At 35.8% G+C, this 23920-nt stretch overlaps 1 protein-coding gene across 3 annotated transcripts in view; it reads right to left on the reverse strand.

The window, feature by feature from the left end:
• DHX29 (DExH-box helicase 29) overlaps positions 1-23920 on the reverse strand; it is a 48286-nt gene that overhangs the window by 19668 nt on the left and 4698 nt on the right. For all 3 annotated transcript variants that reach the window (XR_003792639.1, XM_029216467.1, XM_029216468.1), the window contains exons 2-13: positions 20361-20434; positions 19208-19321; positions 17961-18090; positions 17076-17221; positions 15464-15589; positions 12097-12223; positions 11217-11375; positions 8391-8556; positions 8013-8136; positions 5924-6532; positions 4036-4179; positions 157-333 (exon numbers count right to left, since the gene is read on the reverse strand). Coding sequence is in view for 2 of the 3 variants with exons in the window: in XM_029216467.1 (XP_029072300.1) it covers positions 157-333; positions 4036-4179; positions 5924-6532; positions 8013-8136; positions 8391-8556; positions 11217-11375; positions 12097-12223; positions 15464-15589; positions 17076-17221; positions 17961-18090; positions 19208-19321; positions 20361-20434 (2096 nt within the window). In the remaining variant the exon portion in view is untranslated. The remainder of the gene's footprint in view (positions 1-156; positions 334-4035; positions 4180-5923; positions 6533-8012; positions 8137-8390; positions 8557-11216; positions 11376-12096; positions 12224-15463; positions 15590-17075; positions 17222-17960; positions 18091-19207; positions 19322-20360; positions 20435-23920) is intronic.

Here is a 23920-nt window from a genome sequence, read left to right on the forward strand (position 1 = left end):
TAACCACTGTGCCACCAGGGAAGCCCTCCAGGTCCTCTCTTGACTTGCAATACCCTAGGAATCGTTCTAGGCTCAGACTTAAGGGCCTGTTTTATGGTGACACTCACTGGTGGGAATGTAGTTTCTGTTTACATATGCATTATAAAGAAAACTTACCTCAACAGGATAATTTCTTCCTGAAATTCTCAGAATAGGGCAGTGTATGAAATAGCTAGAAAACTTTTCACTGTCTACAGTGGCACTCATTAGAATCAAATGTAGATCAGAGCGTTTCTGTAAAATTTCCTTCAAGATAATTAGTAGGAAGTCTGACTGGACACTTCTTTCATGAACCTAGCATAAGGGGAACAAAAAAATCATAAGGTCAAGTAATAGGCTAAAACAATCAGACATTCAAATCTACTAAAAGTTAATCAATATTTACATATAGTCAGTACATGCAGAAAGAGAAGCTGTATGTTTCAAATAAGGCAGATCTTCAGAATTGAAAATAAAGTCACCCTCTAAAATTGAAGTCGGTAAAAATCGGCATATAATGAACAAGATTAGCTATGATAGTAGGACTCTACCTTAGGAGATGGTTTGTAAGTGTTCAGCTGATAAGATTAGGGGATCTCCCAATTTCACTTAGAAGCCAGTGTAACTCTTAAAGCGCTGCTACTAATATACAACTGAACAGACACAAAACTGCAACAAGACAGATACTTTATCCACTATGTAGAAAAAGGGGAATTTGATTAGTAGGAATCTGACAGGTTCTCTATCAACTGTCTGAGGCTCTTATGCCCTTCCAACAGATGCATTTTAGGGACGAGCATTGTAAACCTGCTATAGAGCATAAAAAAACATGGGACATTGTCAGAACTCAATATCTGCTGGATATACCAGTCTATATTCCAACTTCCTGTACTGGGGCTATTTCTACTCCATTTTATTTTATGAGATTAAGGCAGCATACAAAAGATAGAATACATCAAGATAACAAAAATTAAAACGGTTTTGATCATTCATTTGCTCGGAAGGGAGGCAACAGTGGTCAAATGTTCACTACAAACAGTACTAAGCATTGTGCTAGATACTGGGGATTAAAAAATGACCAAGATAGTCTTTTCATTTCAGAGTTTACAGCCTTGGAAGAGGATACTGTAGAGGATGGTTTGAAATTACATATGAAGGGTAGTTAATTTTTTTTTGGGGGGGTAGGGGTCTAATATTCTTTTTTGTTTGTTTTATATTTAATTATTTTTTTTATTGGAGTATAGTTGATTTATAATGTTGTGTTAATTTCTGCTGTACAGCAACTCAGGTGGTCAGGAAGGCTACTAAGAGAGATCTGCCATCTGTGCTGAGAACTGAAATGAGTTTTAAAGGAGGAGAAAGGAACAGTATGATAAAGGGAGAAAAAGTAGTCATAGGACACAACTTGTGCAAAATCATGGTGGACAGGGGGATAATTATACATTTCAGGAAATGAAGAAACAAAAATGACGCCTTGAGCATGGGATGAGGAACGGGCAAGAGATAGAGCTGGCGAGGTACTCAGTAATCTGCCCATATGAGGTCTTGTAAACCGTGTTAAGGAGTTGAGACTTTATCCTAATGAGTCAGGGTAGTGAGTAAGATATTTCAAAGCAGGGGAATCATGTGGTCTGAATTTTGTTTTAAAAAGGTAAATCCAGCTATAATTGAAGAATGTAGTAGAAGAGAGCAAAACAGAAAGTAGGAAGTTTAATTAGAGGCTTTTGTACTAATTAAAAGAGATAATGGTAGCCTATATGAGGGCAATACCAGTGAATATGGAGAGGTAAATGAATGTGAGAAAAGTAAAATCAACAAAGTCTAGGTGATTGGATTTAGGGGATATGGGAGAAAGAAGAAGGAATAATCTTGGATGTTTTTACTTAGGTAGTTTGACGAGGATATTTAAATCTGAAGCTCAAGAGAGAAAGATTTCCTGAACAGAAACAGATCTGGGGAACCTCCTCAAATAGATGGTAATTTATATAGATACTGACATTTTTAAAAAAGAAAATTAAAAATGAGGATAAAACATAAAATAGAGCTAATAAAAATGAGGATAAAACATAAAATAGAGCTAATAAAAATGAGGATAAAACATAAAATAGAGCTAATAAAAATGTATGCTTTATTAAGTACACTTGGAAGAGGTGGGCAAAAAGTTTGGCCGTAAACATACCAGCAGCCAGAGGAAAAGCTACTTAACTCACACACTGACCATAAACTAAAACAAATCACACAACTATTCCTAATAAGAAAGCCAGAAGTATTATCCTGAGCATCTTCATAAAGAAGGTCCTGAATAATGTAATGCACTCTATGCCAGCATCTCTTACATCATTATATTTAACATGATGATGAATTTCACTGGGTTTTTTCTTACTCTTACTGTACTTTTCAACAAGAGGTTGACATTATCACACTGAAGCACAATTCAGTAAATCATGCCTACAGACTGCTAATACTAAAACATCAAAGAACAGCTCCCTGAAGTTGGTCTAACTTTTAAATTAGGATTCATTCTGATATATATTTATTAATCAATTTTCTAATAATTTGGGGCTCCAAGAAAACTTACTGACTGGCTGATACAAGTATTTCATCTTACCTAGCAGTAAAAATTTCTCATTATAAATAGATAAATTAGCATTTTGACTTAAGTTGATTCTTGAGGATACTGATAAAATCTAGGTCTTAGCCATGCACAGCTGCAACTGTGACACCCCATTCCCCACCCAACACTGCCAGAAGCAAGTTACCAATGGGCCTGCTCAATCAAGCAGCCATACATCCTCTTTCTTTTTGACATCTTAGTGATAACAGTACAACTCCTTCCCCCACTGAAGATTAAAGACCCCTTAGATAAAAATGAATTCCCATCACTCATCTATAACCAAAATTATTGTATTTAAAAACATCATACCCTAAACTTGTGCAACAACAGGAAAATGGTTAAATAAATTATGGGACATCCAAATTATATACTTCTATAAAGCTATTAAAAAATAGTGTTTTTGTAGACTAATGATGTGAAAGAATTATAAAATAAATATCGCACAAGCTAAACATACACATATATAAATGCACAAATGTCAACATTAATTTTTTTTCTGGATGAGACTACAGATAATTTTTATTTTCATTTTTGTATCTCTCTATACTTCTAATACTTACTAACCAAAATGAGGAAAATAACCCAATAATCTATGTATAGTCTATTAATTAAAAATCAAAGAATGACTGAACTTTCACTAATGCCTTCTGAACTTGGTGAATTAACAGACATTCATAGAAACTTTACATCTGGGAAAACTGAAAAAAATTTCCATTTTTGAATAATAGAAATGCTGTATATCTTATTTTTTTCAAAAAATTATGTACAAAGCAAGTCAGTGTAACATGTACTAGGCTAGTATACCATTTAAAATAATTCTAATGTGAAACTTTTGGCATAATTCAATTTTAGTGTGCACTCAAATTTGATTCAAGTAGGGGTATATCTATAGGGAAAATGACATAATGATGAGGATTCCTTGTTTTTTATAAGAATCCGAGAAAATCCTTTAACAAATGTAGTTGAGAGGCAGCAGACTGGTAAGAGATGGCTGCAGATGTACTGCCTGGGTTTGAACCCCCAGTTGTAGAGCTTATTGGCTGTGTGAATTTGAGCAAGCTCTTTAATCTCTGTGTGCCTCAGTTTCCTCAACTGTAAAATAGGGATAATAATATCTACTCCACTGGATTGCTGGAAAGATTAAATGAAGTTGTATATATGAAGTCCTTAAAATAGCACCTTGCATATAGCAAATGTTATACAGCATTTGTTAAATAAATCAATTTACAGGAGACACATTTGTTAGAGGAAATTATTATATGTAGAGGAAATTAAATAATTATTATATGTAAAGTGTCTGGCATTTAAGCATGAAAAAATGTTAGCTAGTTTTAGAAGTAACATCTTTTTAATACAAAAATGTTTAGAATTTTTTTCTGAACATGACTACAGAATCAACTCACCTCATCTACAATAACGTGAGACACATTAGTTAGGAGACCATCTTCTTGAAGTTTTCTTAGCAAAACCCCTGTTGTACAGTAGAGTAACCTGGTAGATTCACTCACTCGAGACTCCATCCGGATCTGATATCCACACAAAGAATTCTGAAGGGAAAACACAAGGCCAAGATTAGAGTCTCACAAATGAACTAGGAAACAAGCTTTAAAAAGTACAGGTGCTGATCCTGCTACTATATGGAGCAGTCTAAGTAAATTTGTTTAGTGCAATTTATTACTTTCCCATGGTCTTCAATTATATAAAACTATAAAATTAGTTTCGGCAGTTTTAATTTTTTTTTTTTTTGCGGTACGCAGGCCTCTCACTGTTGTGGCCTCTTCCGTTGCGGAGCACGGGCTCTGGACGCCCAGGCTCAGCGGCCATGGCTCACGGGCCCAGCCGCTCCGCGGCATGTGGGATCTTCCCGGACCGGGGCACGAAGCCATGTCCCCTGCATTGGCAGGCGGACTCGCAACCACTGCGCCACCAGGGAAGCCCCCAGTTTCGGCAATTTTAAACAAGAAAAACCTTTTATCAGTTTTGAAACAAAAAGCTGTTCACCTGCTTTGAGTACCATTAACATTATTACGAAAATATTAATAGATTTAATCAATTTCTTATTAAATTATCTTGGAGCAAAATATTGAGGTACCGAGGAAGAGAATTTTAGAGACGCTCCTACAATTTGGTCCACTTTTCTATCAAGATCTCATAAAAGCTGCAACCATTAAAAACCAGTGGTGGGGGGCTTCCCTGGTGGCGCAGTGGTTGAGAGTCCGCCTGCCGATGCAGGGGACACGGCTTTGTGCCCCGGTCCGGGAAGATCCCACATGCCGCGGAGCGGCTGGGCCCGTGAGCCATGGCCACTGAGCCTGCGGTCCGGAGCCTGTGCTCTGCAATGGGAGAGGCCACAACAGTGAGAGGCCCGCGTACCGCAAGAAAACAAACAAAAAAAAAACAGTGGTGCCTGATGGGAATCCTGAAGTCACTTCTATTCCCATCACATTTTCTTTCTCCTTCAGTCATTCCTTTGTTATACTTGTAAACATGTCTGTCATCCCCTTAATGTAAATTCCTTATAAGACAGAAATTATGTCCTTTTTCCTCTTTCATTTCATGAGAGAAACCAAGAAAAATTGCCAAATAAAATGTTTTTTAATGAAGGGATACCTAACTTAAAGATAGAGACAAAGATGTTAAGTATCATATTTATAAAGAACAATTCAAAGTATAATTAAACTGAGTTATATGAACTGGGAATTCATTACATTTGGTTCTAAAGCAATTTTACTAATTCCTATACTTTACAGTCACTCCGGTTAAGGTCTGGCCAGTTTTGTGTATACTTTTATCGCAAAGTGTGTGACAGTAGATATTTAAGTACTTTTTCTATTATTTCTTTTATATACAGGATTTGAAAATAGTCTGGCATTTTCTTTTATATTGTTTTTTCCTTCTGTTCACTGAACTAATGAAAATCATTCAGGAATACATCCCACAGAAAAGATTTCCAAATACTTGAGATATCTGATATTAACAGTTATACTTGTGTTTATATTCTTTGAATGATCAACTTAGTATGTAATATATTTGAATACTCAATTATTAAAATGCATATATTTTTCCTTTTATGTGAGAATTTTAATGATAATTACTGACAGTCCTTTTCATATAAAGGAGAGTGGCATAATATTACATCTATCCAAGAAAACATGAGAAACACCTGAGATACGCTACTGAACAAAGAGCATTGGTCAAAACTCATATACGGCACAGGCTTCCATTTGGGTCCCAAGGGCACAGGTTGAGTGAGGTCAGCACTCTCTGAGGTGAGGTTGAACAGTGTCTCACCTTTCCTCCAGGTCCATTTTCACAGCCCAGTTCCTCACACACTCTTGTGGCTAAGCTCACTGCTGAGACCCGCCGGGGCTGGGTGCAGACAATGCTGCATCTACTTGTTTGCCACTCGTTCAGAAGCAGGTCCTCCAACAGGAAATGTGGCACTTGAGTACTCTTGCCGCTCCCTGTTTCACCTGCCACCACCACAGCCCGGTGCCTTCTAAGAGTTTCGACAATTGAGTTCCTGTGTTTGAACACAGGTAACTGTTGCCGTTCCTTTAGCAGTCTCTGGTACTTAGGTGTGCTTTGCAACTTTCTAAAGAGGTTTCTAACCGGCTCCAAATCTTCTGCCTTTTCTGATTCCAAAGACAGTGCAGAAAAATCCTCATCAGAAACTAAATTTTCCCAAGATTCCTCAGGATCTTCAGAGGTTTCTCTCGTATTCTCAGATTGCTGTTGTTGCTGTTGCTGCTGCTGCTTCAGTTTATTCAGAAGTTTGGCAATGAAAAGGTCACGTGGTTTATTGGTCTCCATTTTATTTAACTGTTCCTTTCTCTTTTCCGCATCACTCCACTCCAGCCAGACATCTCGGTAAGTGGGCGGAAGTAACTGATGAACTGACTATAAAGGGAAAACACAGTAGTTATGTCATTTTTACTAACTACTGGACACCAAAATTCAATAGGTTAGAACTTAAAAGGATAGCTGCCTTCTTCTTAAAATGTCTCTTAAACTAGTGTTACTACTTTAATATAAGATATACATGTATATGATGCAAATTTATAAATAGCATATATTCAGGCTTCTAGACTTACTAGCTGTGTGACCTTGGGCAAGTAACTTAACTTCTTGGTGTCTTAGTTTCTAAATTTGTAAAATGGGGCTAATAATAGTACCTCCCTTACAGGCATACTCTGAGGTAAACTAAGTTAATCATGTAACGTGCTTATTCCTGGAACACAATAAACTATTAAATACATGTTTATTATTTATTCATATAGTGGTGCTATTTAAATATACAGATGATCCATAATGCATCTTTAAAACAAAGTTCCCTCTGAGATTCCAGCAGTTGTATATTACAGGTCAAAGTATTTTAAATGAATTCCACTGGATGAAACTAAGTTATCTTAATTCTGTGTTATAAAAGAGCCCGCAATTATTTCTGTAACACTGATAGTCACTTCCATCAATTAAGCTTATGATACCTTATTCTGCAAAATGAGGGAAATAAAGACATTAAGCACTTTTACTGACACAAAATGGAAAAGAACTATTGTTGGAGTTCCACTTAATCAGTGCCTAAATTTTCAGTAGTTCGAAATCCCCATGAAGAAAGATATATACGTTTATTATAAAAAGGAGATGTTGACAATACCCCCCAACCAAAAAAAAGAGCATTGTGTTCTCTTAAAAGTGCTCTCTTCAGTAATACTTTATTTTCATCTTTCCTTAAACTGGAAGCTTATAGTCAACATAACCTAAAAGTGAAAACTGGAACCAGTGTCTAATTTTTTAAAGTTGAGAGACAATATAACATTAAAGGAAAACAAATGTTTAAAAATTCTCCTTAATTCAACCACTCTAGCACAACTATTTTTTAATCTGTAAATTAGTATAGCTTACAAAGCTGGACCAAATGGTTCAGAGCCTCTGGTCTAAGGAGAGAAAGACTGAACTATGTTTAGAAGTGAGAGGAAGTCAAAATTATAAATAAGCAGAAACAAGGATTAATCAGAAGCATTCAGTAAGAGAAAATTGGCACAAAGGCCCATAATTAAAAACTAACTTCCACAGGCAGATACAGTTTTATGTTGACAAAATATACCCATTACTCCAGAAATGATTTTTTTTTTTTTTTTTTTTTGCGGTACGCGGGATTCTCACTGCTGTGGCCTCTCCTGTTGAGGAGCACAGGCTCTGGACGCGCAGGCTCAGTGGCCATGGCTCACGGGCCCAGCCACTCCGCAGCCTGTGGGATCTTCCTGGACTGGGGCACGAACCTGTGTCCCCTGCATCGGCAGGCAGACTCTCAACCACTGCGCCACCAGGGAAGCCCCCAGAAATGATTTTTGAAACACTTAGGTCTAAAAAGTCTCACCTGCCCTTTCACTAAACGATAAAGAGCTAAAGTAGCTCCCAGGTGCTGAGCTTGCATGCCATCCTCTGTTAAGATTGTAGGGCATACTACCAGTACATCATCTTCAGACTTTATTACCCTTACCCTACAAAGAAACCAAAAACATTTTAAAATAAAATTGATTAAGTAAAAAAAGTCAGAATTCCATTAACATTGAACTGTAGTTTAATTATTTAATTAAATATTCCCATGGAAGACATCATACTACATAATGACTTATAAGCACTATCAATCTGAGATGTGGAATTAGCTTCCTAAATATCTACTTAACTCATCAGAAAAAAAAAGATTTTCATCTTAGATTTTTCTATAAGTTCATTCAGTTAACCCAAAACATACCTACATTTCCAGTATCTACCTACTGCAACTTTTTCAAAGGAAGGATTTGGACTCTTGGGAAGATTCTTCCTGACCCAATCGATCAAAAATTGTTTGGGAGATTTTCCAGTCCAGCTTCGAGCAGTATAGTCAAAATTTCTTACATCATGAGGTTCTTTCTTTTTCTCTAAAATGATAAAGATTGTTTCTTTAAAAATGGTTATGTAGTAATATACAGTCTCTTTTGAGAGATTAATGTTCTCTCACTTTTGGGAACAGACTTTTAGAAGAGAATAGGTTTAAAAAAAGACAGACAGAAAGGCTTGCTCTTCTTTACGTGATGTAAGGAAATCCTCTTGATGGACAGAATCAGTGAAAATCTGGATCTTTTTAAAAAAGTATCTTAAGTTATGTGTTCTTGTAAAATATCTATGACACAATCCATGCGATGAATTGTTTAGAATACTCTGAATTACAATGTTTGGTAGAGTATCTTTTGAAAAGATATAAATCAGATGTCATTTCTCTGCTTAACAGCTGCCACTACCACCACTGTCAATGGCTTCATGTTGCATATAAGATAAAGTCCAAATTCTTCACTAGTACCTAAAAGCCCTCTGTGGCCCACCCCTGCCTATTTGTTGTCAGTCTTCCATCATGCTCGCTATGCTGTAGCCATACTGGTCATGAGTCAATTCCTTAAATGCTCTAAACCTGCCTGGCTCAATACAGTAGCCACCAGCCACATGTGGCTAAATTTAAATTAATTAAAATTAAAATTTCACTTTCTCAGTTATACTAGTCACATTTCAAGTGCTCGATATAGTTGACCCTTGAACAACACAGGTTTGAACTGTACAGGTCCACTTATATGCAGATTTTTTTCAATAAATATATAAAAACACACATGAAGAACATCATGTGTAAGACTTATATTGAAGTGGATAGCCTATCCTTACACAGGCATGAGGTGATAATTAATATAAAATTAATAATGTGTTATTTTCTTTGTTTTATAACTTTGCTTTCAAAGAATTACCTTACCTTATAGAATTCCTCTCTCTCATAATTGGAGAAACTGCATATCAGCCTATCATCATAGGTAAGTGGTTTTTTAAAAAATGTTAACAGTGTTTCCAATAGTATATTATGAATACTACTGTAATACTGTATGCCATAAAAATTTTATAATGATTCTTCATTAGTGTATAAGGCTAAACTAACAGTGAAGTAAAGCAGTTGTACTGATTACGCTAGGGTACCATTAAAGCAATCATATTGCTGCTTCTTCGTTATTAATGCATGAATCATTATACCTATAAACAACTAAGAACTTCTGCACATTATCTTTTCATTTTTGATGTCTCCTGTTAGTAATACATATAACATCTACAGTGTTTTGAATCATATAAGACAATGTTGATATAGGTACTGACAGACGATTCATCTTGTACATAGATAACATAAACTCACAGAATCTGTACAGTACAGTACTGTAAATGTATTTTCTCTGTTATGATTTCCTTAATAATGTTTCTCTTTCTCTAGCTTACTTTATTGTAATAATATAGTATATAATACATATAACATGCAAAATATGTTAATCAACTGTTATCACTAAGGCTTCCAGTCATTAGTAGGCTATTAGTATTTATGTTTGACTTAAACATAGTATTATGTTTAAGTCAAAAGTTATACGCAGATTTTTGACTGCACAGGGGTCAGCGGCCATAACCCCTACGTTGTTCAAGGGTCAACTGTACTCATATTTGGCTAGTAGCTACCACATTGGATAGTGCAGATACAGAACATTCCCATCATAGTGTGTTCTGTTGAATAGCGATGCTCTAAGCTCTTTTCCACCTTAGACTTCCAGTGTACTGTCTCCTTCCTTAGAAGTTCTTTCCACCAACTCATTACCAGGCTAATACCTAATCATCTGTCAGATCTCAGAGCAAGACCTTAGCAAGGTTTCCCCAATGCAAATTAGGCCCCCTTATTAGCTCTATTATTGGAAGCCAGTTTTCTTTCTTCAACAGCACACATCACAGTTTGTAATTGTGTATCTATGTTTAAAGCTTACATTCCCTGCTAGACTGTATACTTGAAGAGGGCAAAGATCAAGTTATTTTGCTAATAACTATACATGTAGCACCTGATATTATGAACAATAAAAATTCAATAAATATTTGTAGAAAGAATGTACAATTAAAAGAACTGACAATTTAGTGTGGGACTCAACTGACTATATTACAGACTGATAAATATACTAGCTATATCAATAATTTACCTATGAGCACAAAGAAGAGCACACTTACACAACTCTGGTGGCACAGCAGGAATCAGGGAAGGTTTAAAGAAGAGGTGCTGTTTGATTCAAGCCTCTAAGCAAGGGAAAGGTTGGCCAAGAAGGGGAAAACAAAGGATGAGCAAAGTCATGGAGCCATGAAACAATATATGTTTTAAAGAATGATGTAGCTGTAGTACAGAGCTGGGAGAATAAGGTGGAAAGGATCTTCAGTGCCATGATACAGGGTTTGAACTTGCTAAGTGATTAAAATTTTTAACAGGGAACTCACATTTTGATCTGTGTTATGGAAAGATAATTCTGGCAGGAGTTTGGAGGAGGGACTGAAGAGAGATGAGGCCGAAGCAAGATGTTTGTAATTACAAAATGCTATACAAGTTATCATAATTATTATTTTTCCAAGACAGTATGTGGAAGCATAACTTTACTGCCATCTTATGTAGTTTGCTGGAATACAAAGTAACAATTTCTCAATTATACAGTCCTTGACATTTTTCTATTTACAAATTATACCCTGGAACACTTTCCCTTCATTTTACCTTTCTCTTCTTCAGTAGCAGCTGTAGATTTTTCAAATAAATTAAAGTTCAAAGCACTTTCCCCTTCTGTGGCTACAGGAGGCTTCTTCCTTTCATTCTGTTGATGTGAAATCTTTATGGCTGGATTGAATACTGGATGGTCTTCTAAAGTTTCCATTTCTACCAAAAAAACCATGATGCTTATTTTTGTTTTATTTATATTTGTTTTTCATGCCTTTTTACTTTGCAAAAATTGGTTTAGAAAAAACATTCCTTCTTTTTCCTTGTAGTCAATTATTCAACACTTCCTTCTAGGAATTTGTGCTAGAAGTCAGAGGCAATTTATTTTCACATCATAACATTTTCAGAACAATTACTTAACAGATGTAGAAGGCCAGGAAAAACATCTTCACTAGAAATAAATACACATGGAATTATATCCACCTCTTGTTCTTGAATGGAGATGGTATTTTATGGTATACATCTGAGGTTAACCAACTATGGTCTGCAGGCCAAATCCAGCCCTGCTGCCTATTTCCATATGGCCTGTGGGCTAAGAATGGTTTTTACATGTTTTAACTGGTTGAAAAAGACAAAAAGATATATTTGGTGACATGTGAAAATTATATATGAAATTTCAGCATCCATAAAGTTTTATGAGAACATAACCATTTGTTTATGTATTGTTTATGGCTGCTTTTATGCTGTGACAGCAGAGTTAAGTAATTATAACAAATTGCAAAACCTAAAATATTTACTATTTGGCTTGTTGCAAAAAGTTTGCCAATCCCAATTATAAACTGTTAGGAAAGAGCAGACATATTAAAAAGAGGCAACCTCCATCCCAGGAAGGCCAATAAAGAAGAGATATTTATACGTCTGAGAATTTTAAAGCGTTTACCTCTTTGAAATTTCCTTATTTTTTCTTGAGCCTCTTTTTGGCCTTGCTTGTTTTTTTCTAATTTAAAGGTAGCTGCTTGCTCCTTTGCATCCAGAAGTTTTGCTGCAAGGTGCAAGTACCTTTCATTCTGTTGTTCCAAATAAGATGATGATAAAGAAATAAAAAGAAGAGCAAGATTAGTTTATCTATTGTCAATGTATTATATCAAACCCTGTGATCTTTTGATCTTATTCTTTGATCCAACAAATCTTCTAGCAATTTTTCATAGAGAAATGATACAAATGTGCAGATTTGCAGGTACATAGATGTTTACTGCAGTACTGATTGAAAAGGAAAACTGGAAATCAAGTGTGGTACATCTCTACAGAGAAAACTAGTCAGCCACTGGGAAAAAAAGTGAGGTAGCAAAAGAATGAGGGTGATCCACATGGAGAAACTTCCTTGACACGTTAAATAAAATAAAGCGAACTACAGAATAAAACGTAAGTATGAGCTCATTTCTGTAAAAAGAAAAATTTAATTTTTATACATTTTATAAATACATGTATTTAAAGGATTACATACATATGCAATTATAGGATAATACTCATTTCTGAAAGTTACCTTCCCATAATCTTTATCTTATGAAAGATAGCCAGGGACATTAAACAAAAAAGAAAAGGCCTCTGGGGAAGATGGGTGCTATAAAACTTAAGGACTAATAAAATAAAAATAAAACAAACAAACAAACAAAAAACTTAAGGACTTAACTCTGCTGAGCAAAAACTAGACAGAGTTAAAGCTAAACTCAAATTACTGTTTTTTTCTTTAGGTTAGGTTGATAGCAGATGAGAAGCATTAAAGCTCTGGGTGGAGACGGCATGTGCAGTGCTGCTATGAAAGACAACCGCTGAGACAAAGGGAAAAGAGACAACTGAGGAAGCACAACCACCTGAATTCTGGGACCATTTTGCGTAGAAGCAAACATCAATACAGTGTAACAGAAGGGTTGGCTATCGCCTCAATTTCACCTAAATCACACTCGTTCTTTTGATCTTTCCTATCTATGGCACTGATACCACCATCCCTCCACCTACGAATCTCTTGCTGACTTTGGCTTCTTAACCTTTATGTTCAGTACATCATCAGTTTCTACTGATTCTTGCTTTAAATGTTTCTCTTCCAAATTACAATTTGGCACCTTATTATTTCACACCTGAGCAAGTGCAAGAGCTGCCAAAATGGCCTCCCTACCCATTGCAAATCACCTTAAACACTACTAAATTTGCCCTAAAATGTCAAATTCTTCTTGTCAATCCCCTGCCCCCATACTTCTGGCAACTCTTCACAATCAGTAGGAAAAGCTGTCAAATTCATTTTCTGGGCATCAAAATCTTCTAGTCTCAGTTTAACTCACCTGTTTACTCCTATTGGCCAGTACTCACCTACACATTTTATCCTGTTTATTGTTTAATACTCAAAGGCCCCTTGCACAATTCCACTGCTGTACCCTTATTCACATTATTTCACCCATATGGGTCATTTTCCCATTCTTTGTTGCCTATGCACACTTCATGCATCCTTCAAGTCCCACTTTTTTCTTTGAAGTACTGACCTAATGTTCCTATCAGAAGAGACCTCTTTCTCTGAACCTCAAAGTAACATGTGTACTGTCCTAAATTATTTTTGTTTATATTACTTTAATACAGGCACATGGTTAAAAAAAACTTGAGGATACAGAGGAGTATAAAAAAGAAGTCTCCCTCCCACCCTACCAACCCCAGTCCTAATCACTAGTAATAGCTTCTTGTGTATCTCTCCCGATGTTTCCTTTGCATACATAAGAATGCAAATATGTGTATGTGTATATTGTTTTACTCAAATGAGTTCATTATACTACACATGCTGTTCTGCAACTTCCTTTTTGTCTTTCTAAATCAACTTTATAAAAGTATGGTTCACTTCTAATAAAATATCATTTTAAGTGTGTAAGTGAGTCTGTTTGACACATGTATACATCCACGTAACCATCTTCATAATCAAGACATAAAACATTGCCATCATCCTCAAAAGTTTCCTCATCATGCCTAACAGTCAATCTCTTTCCTCCATCCCTGTAGTCAGGCAACCACTGACCTGCTTCCTCTCATTAGAGACAGATTTTGCAGAGATGACTTTTCTAGAATTTAATATAATGAAATTGTTCAGCATGTACTCATTTTTGCCTGGCTTTTTTCATTCTTATATAATGTTTTTGAGAGTTGCTTGCAGTGTTTGGCTGTTATTAGTAAAGTTGCTATGAACATTTGCTTACAAGTCTTTTTTTGTTGGCATTTTCATTTTTCTTGAGTAAAAACGTAGGAATGAAATTGTTAGGTCATATGGTAAGTGTATGTCTAACTTCATAAGAAAGTGCCAAGCAGTTTTGCAAAGTGGTTGTACCATTTCATTTTATACTCTTACAATCAGGGTATGAGTATTCAGTGGCTTCACATCCTCCCAACACTTGGTATTACTGATCTTTTTAATTTTAGCCATTTTGATTGATATATACATAGTGGTATGTCACTGTAGTTTTCATTTTCATTTTTCCCATGACTAGCGATGCTGAACTTATTTTTACATGTTTATTGGCCATCCATATATCTACTTCTGTAAAGTGTCTGTTGTCCTTTTAAAACTTCTTTATAAATTCTAGACAGAAGTCTTTTATCAGATATATGTATTGTGCTATTTTCTTCCTACAACTTGCTTTTTTTCACTTAACCTAATATTTGGTTTTGTTTTTTGCAGTAGGTGGGCCTCTCACTGTTGTGGCCTCTCCCTTTGCGGAGCACAGGCTCCAGACGCACAGGCTCCGGACGCGCAGGCTCCAGACGTGCAGGCTCCGGACACGCAGGCTCAGCGGCCATGGCTCACAGGCCCAGCTGCTTCGCGGCATGTGGGATCTTCCTGGACCGGGGTACGAACCCGTGTCCCCTGCATTGGCAGGCGGACTCTCAACCACTGCGCCACCAGGGAAGCCCTCACTTAACCTAATATTTTTAGTTTATCTTATGATATGTAGGTTTTCTCTTTCCAGGCAATGGGTTTCCTCTATAAAGGAAGGTGCTTTTTAAAATTAACCAAATAATTTAGCATACTCCTTACACAGAACAATCATTTAAAAATACTTGGTGATTATCTCTTTAAACATGGGAGGACTGTAATTAACATATATTGAGCAGTTATTTTGTGTCATTTTTTCCCTGTTATTTTATTTAATCCTCACATAAACCCCTAGAGGTAACTGTTTCCTCAATTTACAAATGAGGAAACTAAGTCTTATAAAAGTTAAATATTTTGCCAGGTATATCCAGCTAGAAGCCCAATATAAATTTCTACTCACAGGGTCAAATTTTTCCTCTTCTAAACTTTTAGAAGTCTCACTCTTTTCTTCTTCATTTTGTTGTTCAGCATATCGCAAAATCCATTCTTTCATATTTACTTCCAAATTTTTTTCTTCCTTTTTTGGCTAGAAAGAAAAAACAAATATCTGAAAAATCAAAATTAGAAAAAGGTGTCAAAACTATCATCAAGTGTCACTGCTTTTATAATTTCTTTACACTCAGAAACAGTAGACACGTAAGCCTCAAAAATCACATCCTCTACTGTTCAGTGAAGGACAAATGAATGGAACTCAACATTAATAAGTCTAAACTTACATGATCCGAAGAATACATTTACATCAAGAGGCAAAAAAATGAAAGAACTGTTAAAAACTAGTGTTGTCCTTAACAACAGTGGTTTTGTGGGGATGATGTTTCCACAGATTTTTGCTCTGTTTATTTTTAAGCTTTATTGAGGTATAACTGATACATTAAAAATTGCACATATTTAATGTACATATTATTAAAATGTTAATTATTTACTGTATATATATATATATATATATATATACATACATACATATACACAGACTCACCATTTCGATGAGTTTGGACATATGCATACACCTATGATATCATCACCACGATCAAGGTACTAAACATATCCATCACCTCCAAAAATTTTTGTGTGTTCTTTTTTGTGTGTGTGTACAGTACTGTACTGTTAACTATAGACACTATGTTGCATAGCAGCTGTATAGAACTTACCTATCTTGCATAACTGAAATTTTATAACCATTAAGCAACATTTCCCCATTTGCCCCTCCTCCCTTTAGCCCCTGGTAACTACCATTCTATTCTCTGTTTCTATGAATATGACTATATTAGGTACTTCATATAAGTGACATAATGTAGTATTTGTCTTTCTGCGATTGGCTTATTTAACTTAGCATAATGTTCTCTAGGTTCACCCATGTTCATAGATGTTTTATGATATGCAGAGTAGTTAGGTGTAATGCGTAATGAAGTGTAATGAAGTACACCTTCCAGTACTAATGCCTTTCTGTAATCCCCTTCCATACAGATTTTGAACTGGCCACATGACTTGCTTCAACTAATGGGACATTAGCAAGAGTGATACAAGCAGAGCCTTGATAAAAATTTGTACACTGGGGCTTACTATCTCAAGATACTTGCTCTTGGAAGCCATATGTCAAGTAAGAAGTCTGACCACCCTAATATCACCATATAAGAGGAAACCTAAGCTAGTCATGTGGAGAGAGAGATGACTTGCTAGCTCCCAGCCAAGGCACCTAGTCCTGTGAGTAAAGAAACCATTTTGGATGTTCCAGTCTGAGGAGATACCTCATGGAGCAGAAGAACTGCCTGGCTAAGCCCAGTTCAGACTGCAAAATCATAAGAAATTCTTGGTTTAAGTCACTACATTTTCAGGTGGTTTGTTATGTAGCAATAGATAACTGAAACCGACAGTGATAGAAGAGTTTGGCAAACCCATTAGACATTTTCAATAAGTAAAAACATTATTGTAACCTAATATTTATACCCTTATGAACTATTACATGTGCTTCATTCTGATTTTATACAACTTTAAATGTTTAATTCTTAAATTACCTTTATCATAGGATCTTCTTCCTGTTTTTTGGTTTTAGATTGCAGTGGAGGTGAAATAGTGGCTTGTATTTGAGGAGACTGGAATTTTGGCCTACTTAGAGGTTGCTGCTCTTCAAATTCCTGACTGAATCCTTCAGGAAGTGCATCTTAAGAGAAATTGGGATGAAAATAAACATGTACATGATACATAAAACACACAAATATTTATTAAATACTCACATAAACCCTGTCTAGACAAAGAGCACCTAATTTTATTCTACTGCTCATCTCCTAGGAATAGAAATCCTATGATGAACCTCGTTTTATTATCAAACCAGTGGGAACACTCTCTAGATGATAACCAGCCCACCTCGATTTGACCATTTACTTCACCCTCAATTTAGACTCCTAAATTTCCATAAGAAAATCTTAACCCTCCCTTCTCTTTGGTTGCCTGTCACAACATGTGACAGTATCCTTAATCAGTCATAGAAGCAATATGCGTTCCAGGTTCTTGCCAAAGATTACAACCTTGACGCTCTGCTTAATTAAATATTATTTATCCAAAGCCAGACAGCCCTAATTTCTAAACCAAAACGAGGATACACAGCCTGACAGGTTACAGACAGGCAAACTTTGAGAATCTGCTGTATTATGTGCATTGTAAAATGGCTATCAACAACTGAAAGCAGCACACAAAAAAATAATTTCTTCTTGCAGACTACAACCTTTAAGAAGAATATACTAAAAAGACTAGAAAAGTGTAAGAACATCCTAAAAATAAATAATTATAACAGTGAAAAAAATTTTCAGTACAAGTCCAAAGCTTGATACAAATATCATAAACATTGAAATTACTTCAAAAGGTTTTATAAACTGAAAGACATTTATGACAATACTGCTTACCATCTGAAAGATTTAAACAGAGCCAATCCAAGGCAGAATGAAGATCACCTCCATGTAAGAGTGTGTTAGTCATGGCATCTTCAATGTCCTTAGTCTTAAATGAAAATGCTTGTAAAGCCATGTATAAATCCTATGAAAGGGAAATGTAACGAAGTCATTCTGTCAATTTTCTCTTTTTTCATTACTAAGTCTATTCTCCCATTCATTTTAAACCAGAAACTCTGACACAAATTGTAACTTCAAAAATATCTTTTTTTCCAGTTAGAAGAGTTAAATGTGCTCATTGTATTGAGGTTTTTTTTTTGATGTGCAGACCATTTTTAATGTCTTTATTGAATTTGTTACAATATTACTTCTGTTTAATGTTTTGGTTTTTTGGCCCTGAGGCATGTGTGATCTTAGCTCCCCGACCAGGGATCGAACCTGCACCCCCTGCATTGGAAGGCGAAGTCTTAACCACTGGACTGCCAGGGAAGTCCCTCTCACTGTATTGAGAATCTGAGAACTATAGATAAATAAAAAAGGACCAGGAGAAACTGCTCATATTCTCACTATCTAAAGATACTGTTTGCAATGTAGTATGCTTCCTTTCAGTCATTTTTCTATGATTTTGTAAAAACAAACTTTACTTAACATTATAACATAAGCATCTTCCCAAATTATTAGAAACTGTTCATCAATTTTAATAGTTAAAGAATATTCCACTGGGTAGACATATCATAATCTATTTTCCTATTGGTGACCACTTAAGATGTTTACTTTTTTTATTATTATTATTATCAGCAGTGCTTCAATGAACATGTTCAGACATAAAGTAAAGCTTTTTATTGTACTTTCTAAAGCATGATCTTTACAGCTGGGCAGGACTGGGTTCAAATCCAGACTCTGTTTACTTTGCTACTTAGTAATTAAAAACCTCAGGCTATAATATATGTAATCTTTCCAAGCCTCATTTCCTTCATTTGAAAAATGGGGCAAAATACTTTCCAGGATTGGTGTGTCAGAGAAAATGTAAGCAAAGTGCCCACCACAAGTCCAACATAATTTTGGGAATGTAATTTAGTTTTCATATCACTATTTTAATGCATGTACTTGTTTTTGGCACAGTTCCTTCCTTATTCTTGAAGATGGAACTAATCTATATGAAATTTCAATGGAAGTTGAAAAGTCATTTTATCTCACATGTGGAGCTGTCTTAAAAATGCCCCACTAAAAATAAGTAACTTAAAAAAAAGTTTGCAAAATACCTGTAATTTTTTGGCAGTAAGTCTTCCAGAAATCACTCCCTTGTCATTATTTTGCTTTTTATGCTCATTTATCACTCCAATAATTTTTTGCTCTAGTTTGTTATTAATTACCACCTGTTGAGACCAAAAAGGTCATATCAATTAGAAGATAAATAACATTTAATAATTAAATAATTAGAAGCAAATCACACAGTTTTCTATATCCCTTCCAACCAAGCCCAGAATTTCAGCTGAAATCAGATACAGTGATTATCATATATTGGAATACCATTCACTGGACCACATTCCTACCATATATTTAAGAAAAAATGGGATACGGAAAAAGCAACAACATGTGGCAAGGCAAAAATCCTTTTATAAAGCCTCTTGAAGCCGTATGTCTCAAGACTCTGTCCTTGGACCACCCTTAGATTGCCACCACAAAGACAGATTCCTAAGCCCTATCCTAAACATACTGAATCAGAATCCTTGGGGATGGAACCCAAAAATTTGCATTAATGTAAACCAGCCCAAGCACATTGCCTGAAAGAATGGATGCTACACTAAAAAGAGGGCAAATCAAGTAAAAGTAAAAACTTATATAAATTGTAATAATTAGGTTACACAAATTATTTTGGCTTCCAGAGTTTGTTTTCTACTTTTTCCCATTGGCCATTTTACCTTCTGCTGTTTCCATATGTTTAACCTAAGATTATACAGCCAACTACCTTCAAAACTACCTTCAAAACTACCTTCTTTTGATCACATCTTTACTGATGCTCACTACGAGCAATGCACAAAAACATACTTCAGGAATTCAGTCTAGCACAGGAAACATGTATAAAATGATAAACTGTAACCTAGCAAGTCATTATTTACAAAGATGTAAGAAGTGCTGATGGAACCACCAGGAAAATAACCTGGTGAGCTATGATGGACTTCACAGAGGTGACAAATGGAGAAAGGGAAGTTGATATACTTAGAAGTTTGTACCTTATCCAGCTCTTCCTTAATTTTTTACAGGCTCTCAACAGATGTGTACGATTTATTTAGTATAGATGAGGAATTACTGTGCTATTTACAAAAATTTAAAACACCCCATCACTTGCTTACATTTAAGAGTATATCTTTTTTTTTAAGGTAGCATTTCTTGAAATGAAACCTTGATACTCACTTTCAAAATAGATTTATCCAGATTTGCAGGACCACCAGAATCATTTGCAGAATTAAAACTATAAATTTTCGGACCTGTATATAACAGACAATGAACAGTCAAGGTAATTTAATGATTAATATCCATTACACTATTTTAATTTTCCTCTAAAGATCACTAAACATTAAATATTTGATTTCAGCTCTTTCTTTTCCACTTTACCAAATAACTCAATCTGGAAGTCAGCAATACTTCCGCTAAATTTGCAAAAACATTCTACCGCTTAGCACTCTCTAGGTTAACTAGTTTCTCAGAGTGTAAATGCCTGGCACTTAGCTGAAGTAAGACCTCTCAGAGGATATTTGATTCCTGGCAGAGAAGATGGGTAATTCTGAAGAGAAAGCACTCCTCCTAAGGCAAAAAGGAGGTGGGAGTTCCTATCATTCTCTCCTACTGAGTATAAGGTTGCTATATTAGTTTCCAAGGCTGTACAAACTTGGTGGCTGAATACACAGAAACATTCTCTCTCAATTCTGAAGGCTAGAAGTCCAAAATCAAGGTATCAGTAGGACCATACTCCCTCTGAAGTCTCTAGATAAGACTCTCTTCTTGCCTCTTCTGGCTTCTGGTGACCCCAGGGGTTGCTTGGCTTGTCTGCCTCCTTCTTAAAATGGGTCGTCACGTGGCCTTATTCCCTCTGTCTCTCTGTATGCAAATCTGTCTCCTTTCTCTGGATGCTAGTCATTGGATTTAGGGCTCTCCCTAAATCCACGATGACTTCATCTCAAGATCCTTAACTAATTACACCTGCAAAGATCTTTTTTCCAAATAAGATCACATTCTGAGGTTCCATGTGGACATGAAATTTTGGGGAACACTACTCAACCCACTACAGTTGCCAAGTCTGTTCCAGTCAATAGAAATGCTATATATTAACAGTTTTCTAACAATGAATAACCGGGAAGGAACACATTTTATTTTCAAACGTTGGTCTCATGATCTCCTTACTCTCTTAAAAATTATTGAAGATCCCAAATACTTTTTGTTTATGTAGGTTATAATATTGATATTTATCATACTATAAATTAAAAGGGAAATTTTATTTATTTATTTTTAAAGACTTATTATTTTTATTTATTTTTGGCTGCGTCGGGTCTTAGTTGCCGCACGTGGGACCTTTGTTGAGGCACACGGGCTCTTCGTTGCGGTGCACGGGCTTCTCTCTAGTTGTGGTATGCGGATTTTCTCTTCTCTAGATGAGGTGCGTGGGCTCCAGTTGAGGCATGCGAGCTCAGCAGTTGTGGCACGCAGGCTTAGCTGCCCCGCGGCATGTGGGATATTAGTTCCCTGACCAGGGATTGAACACACGTCCCCTGCATTGCAAGGTGGATTCTTTACCACTGGACCACCAGGGAAGTCCCAAAAGGGAAATTTTAAAAAATATTTATTAATTCATTAAAAATAAACCTACTACATGTTAATATAGTACTTTTATGAAAAATAACTATATTTTCCAAATCAAAAAAATTGTTTTCTACTTTTGCAAATCTCTTAACATCTGGCTTCTGCATTCAGTCTTCTGTAATATCACACATCATGTAGTCGCTGTACACTAGAGAGAAAATGAACATGAAAATGGCAAATAACATTTTAGAATTATTATGAATATAGTTTGATCTCATTAAGCCTCTGCTAGAAAGGTCTCAAAAGTTCCCCAGGATCCCCTAAGCACACTTTGAGAACCACTGCTATATAAAAATAATCCTAGAATTGTACAAAACCTTGTTACTCTGCTTTTATAAACCTTAAAATAGGATTTTTTTTTCACTTTGAGAAACCTAAACATTAAAGAGTTGCTTATTATAAAGTCCAGGGTTTTAGTCTCTGTTGACTTACATTGGGTTGTTCATTTTAAGATGCTAGTTAATATAATGAGGCATTTAAAAAGGAAAACCAAAGTTTCTGAAAATAACTATTTATATTTGAGCAGTCTGAACTAGGAACATTGGTGGGTCCCTGAATTACTTCTGTGCTATAGTTAAGAAGGTACCCAAAGCTACCTAGAATACATTAAAGGATAATAACAATTCTGGTATTCCTGGTATGGTTTTCCTCATCTTTTAGTCTCAGACTTTACCTTAATCCTGGTAACCTTGCTCATAAACTCATGTCAATGGTTATAAAGGAGAGTATATATCAGTAGTCTTTAACCATTTCTGGGGGGTCTTATCAGTTGTAGTAAATTCATTCACAAATTTAGCACACTAATCAGTTTTAGAGGTCCCTAAACCCATGGAGGGGCCCCAGTTATAACCCTTTCTGAAAAGGTACAGACAGATGAATGTTTCATTACCAAGACAATACTGAGAAACAGTTCAGGTTCCTGTGTTACTGACAGAGGTAAGATTATAAATTCCGTTAGTAAGTGTCTTTTGGTTTTGTTTTTTGTTTTGGCCATGCCACGCAGCTTACGATATCTTGGTTCCCCAACCGGGAGGTAAACCTGAGCCCCAGCAGTGAAACCTCCGAGTCCTAACCACTGGACCACCAGGGAATTCCTGATTGGTTTTGTTTTTTAAATTAGTGAATTAAAGATTGCAGTCAGCTCTCATTTTTCTCCTCCAACCATTCCACCTAAAACGCCCGACCATATCACTTCCTTGAGGTCAGCTTATACTGCTAACTTCCAGAGGGCAAATAAAAGATTTAAGTCCCCAGACTATCAGGAGGGGAATGAACACCCACACTGCTGTGAATTCGCTGGGTGTCAATCAGGGTCTCTAAAAATGGTATGTTTTCATTTTATTCAATACTCTGAGGAACTGAAGCAATAATGAGATCTTGCTAGGGATATTACCAATTAAATCAAGTAAACCAGTAAGGCCCTTTCATTTTCAAATTCTTCCTAAAACATGTTCATGTAAGATTTTTAATCGGCATGAATGAAAACTCCAAAATCTGAAATACATTTTAAAACAACTTGATAGAAATCCTTCTAAACTGTATTTACACTTCCTGCCATAATACATACAATAAGCAAAATTCAAAGCTTTTCATGATGCATTACTGATTATGAGTATCTATGACTTTGCTCAGAGGCTTGCAGAGACTACCCAATTCCCTGAGACTGCTCTAATTTTCTATTTAGTGATTCTTTGGTCTTCTCTCCTGTCAGCTGCCACCTTTCAGAATGTCAACCTAATAACTCCCCACCCCCAAATTCTAATCTGTTACCTAGGAAAAAGTGATGGCACCAGAAGAAAATAGATACTGAAACTTGTAAATGAGTAACCCTATTTTCAAATACAATTCTAAGTCAATAGGCCATGGAATAAAAACGGTCCCCATTCTTTTGCCAAGTAATGTGCATAAGATGTATGACAGCTACCTTTCTTGCTGCTTAGAGACCCTTCTCCACAAGTTTTGGTTTTGTTTCAGATGAAGGGAGTTATTGGAAATCTGACTGGAAATAAGGAAGTTAGTGTGCAGGATGTATCCCTAAGGCAAAAGCACTAAGGGTTTCAGATTTATAATGACTGTTCATGGAACAAAGGAACATATGTAACTGGCTCTCAAAAATA

Source organism: Monodon monoceros, unplaced genomic scaffold (genome assembly GCF_005190385.1).
Source record: "Monodon monoceros isolate NGI ecotype Baffin Bay Population unplaced genomic scaffold, NGI_Narwhal_1 Super_Scaffold_12, whole genome shotgun sequence".
NCBI lineage: Eukaryota > Metazoa > Chordata > Mammalia > Artiodactyla > Monodontidae > Monodon > Monodon monoceros.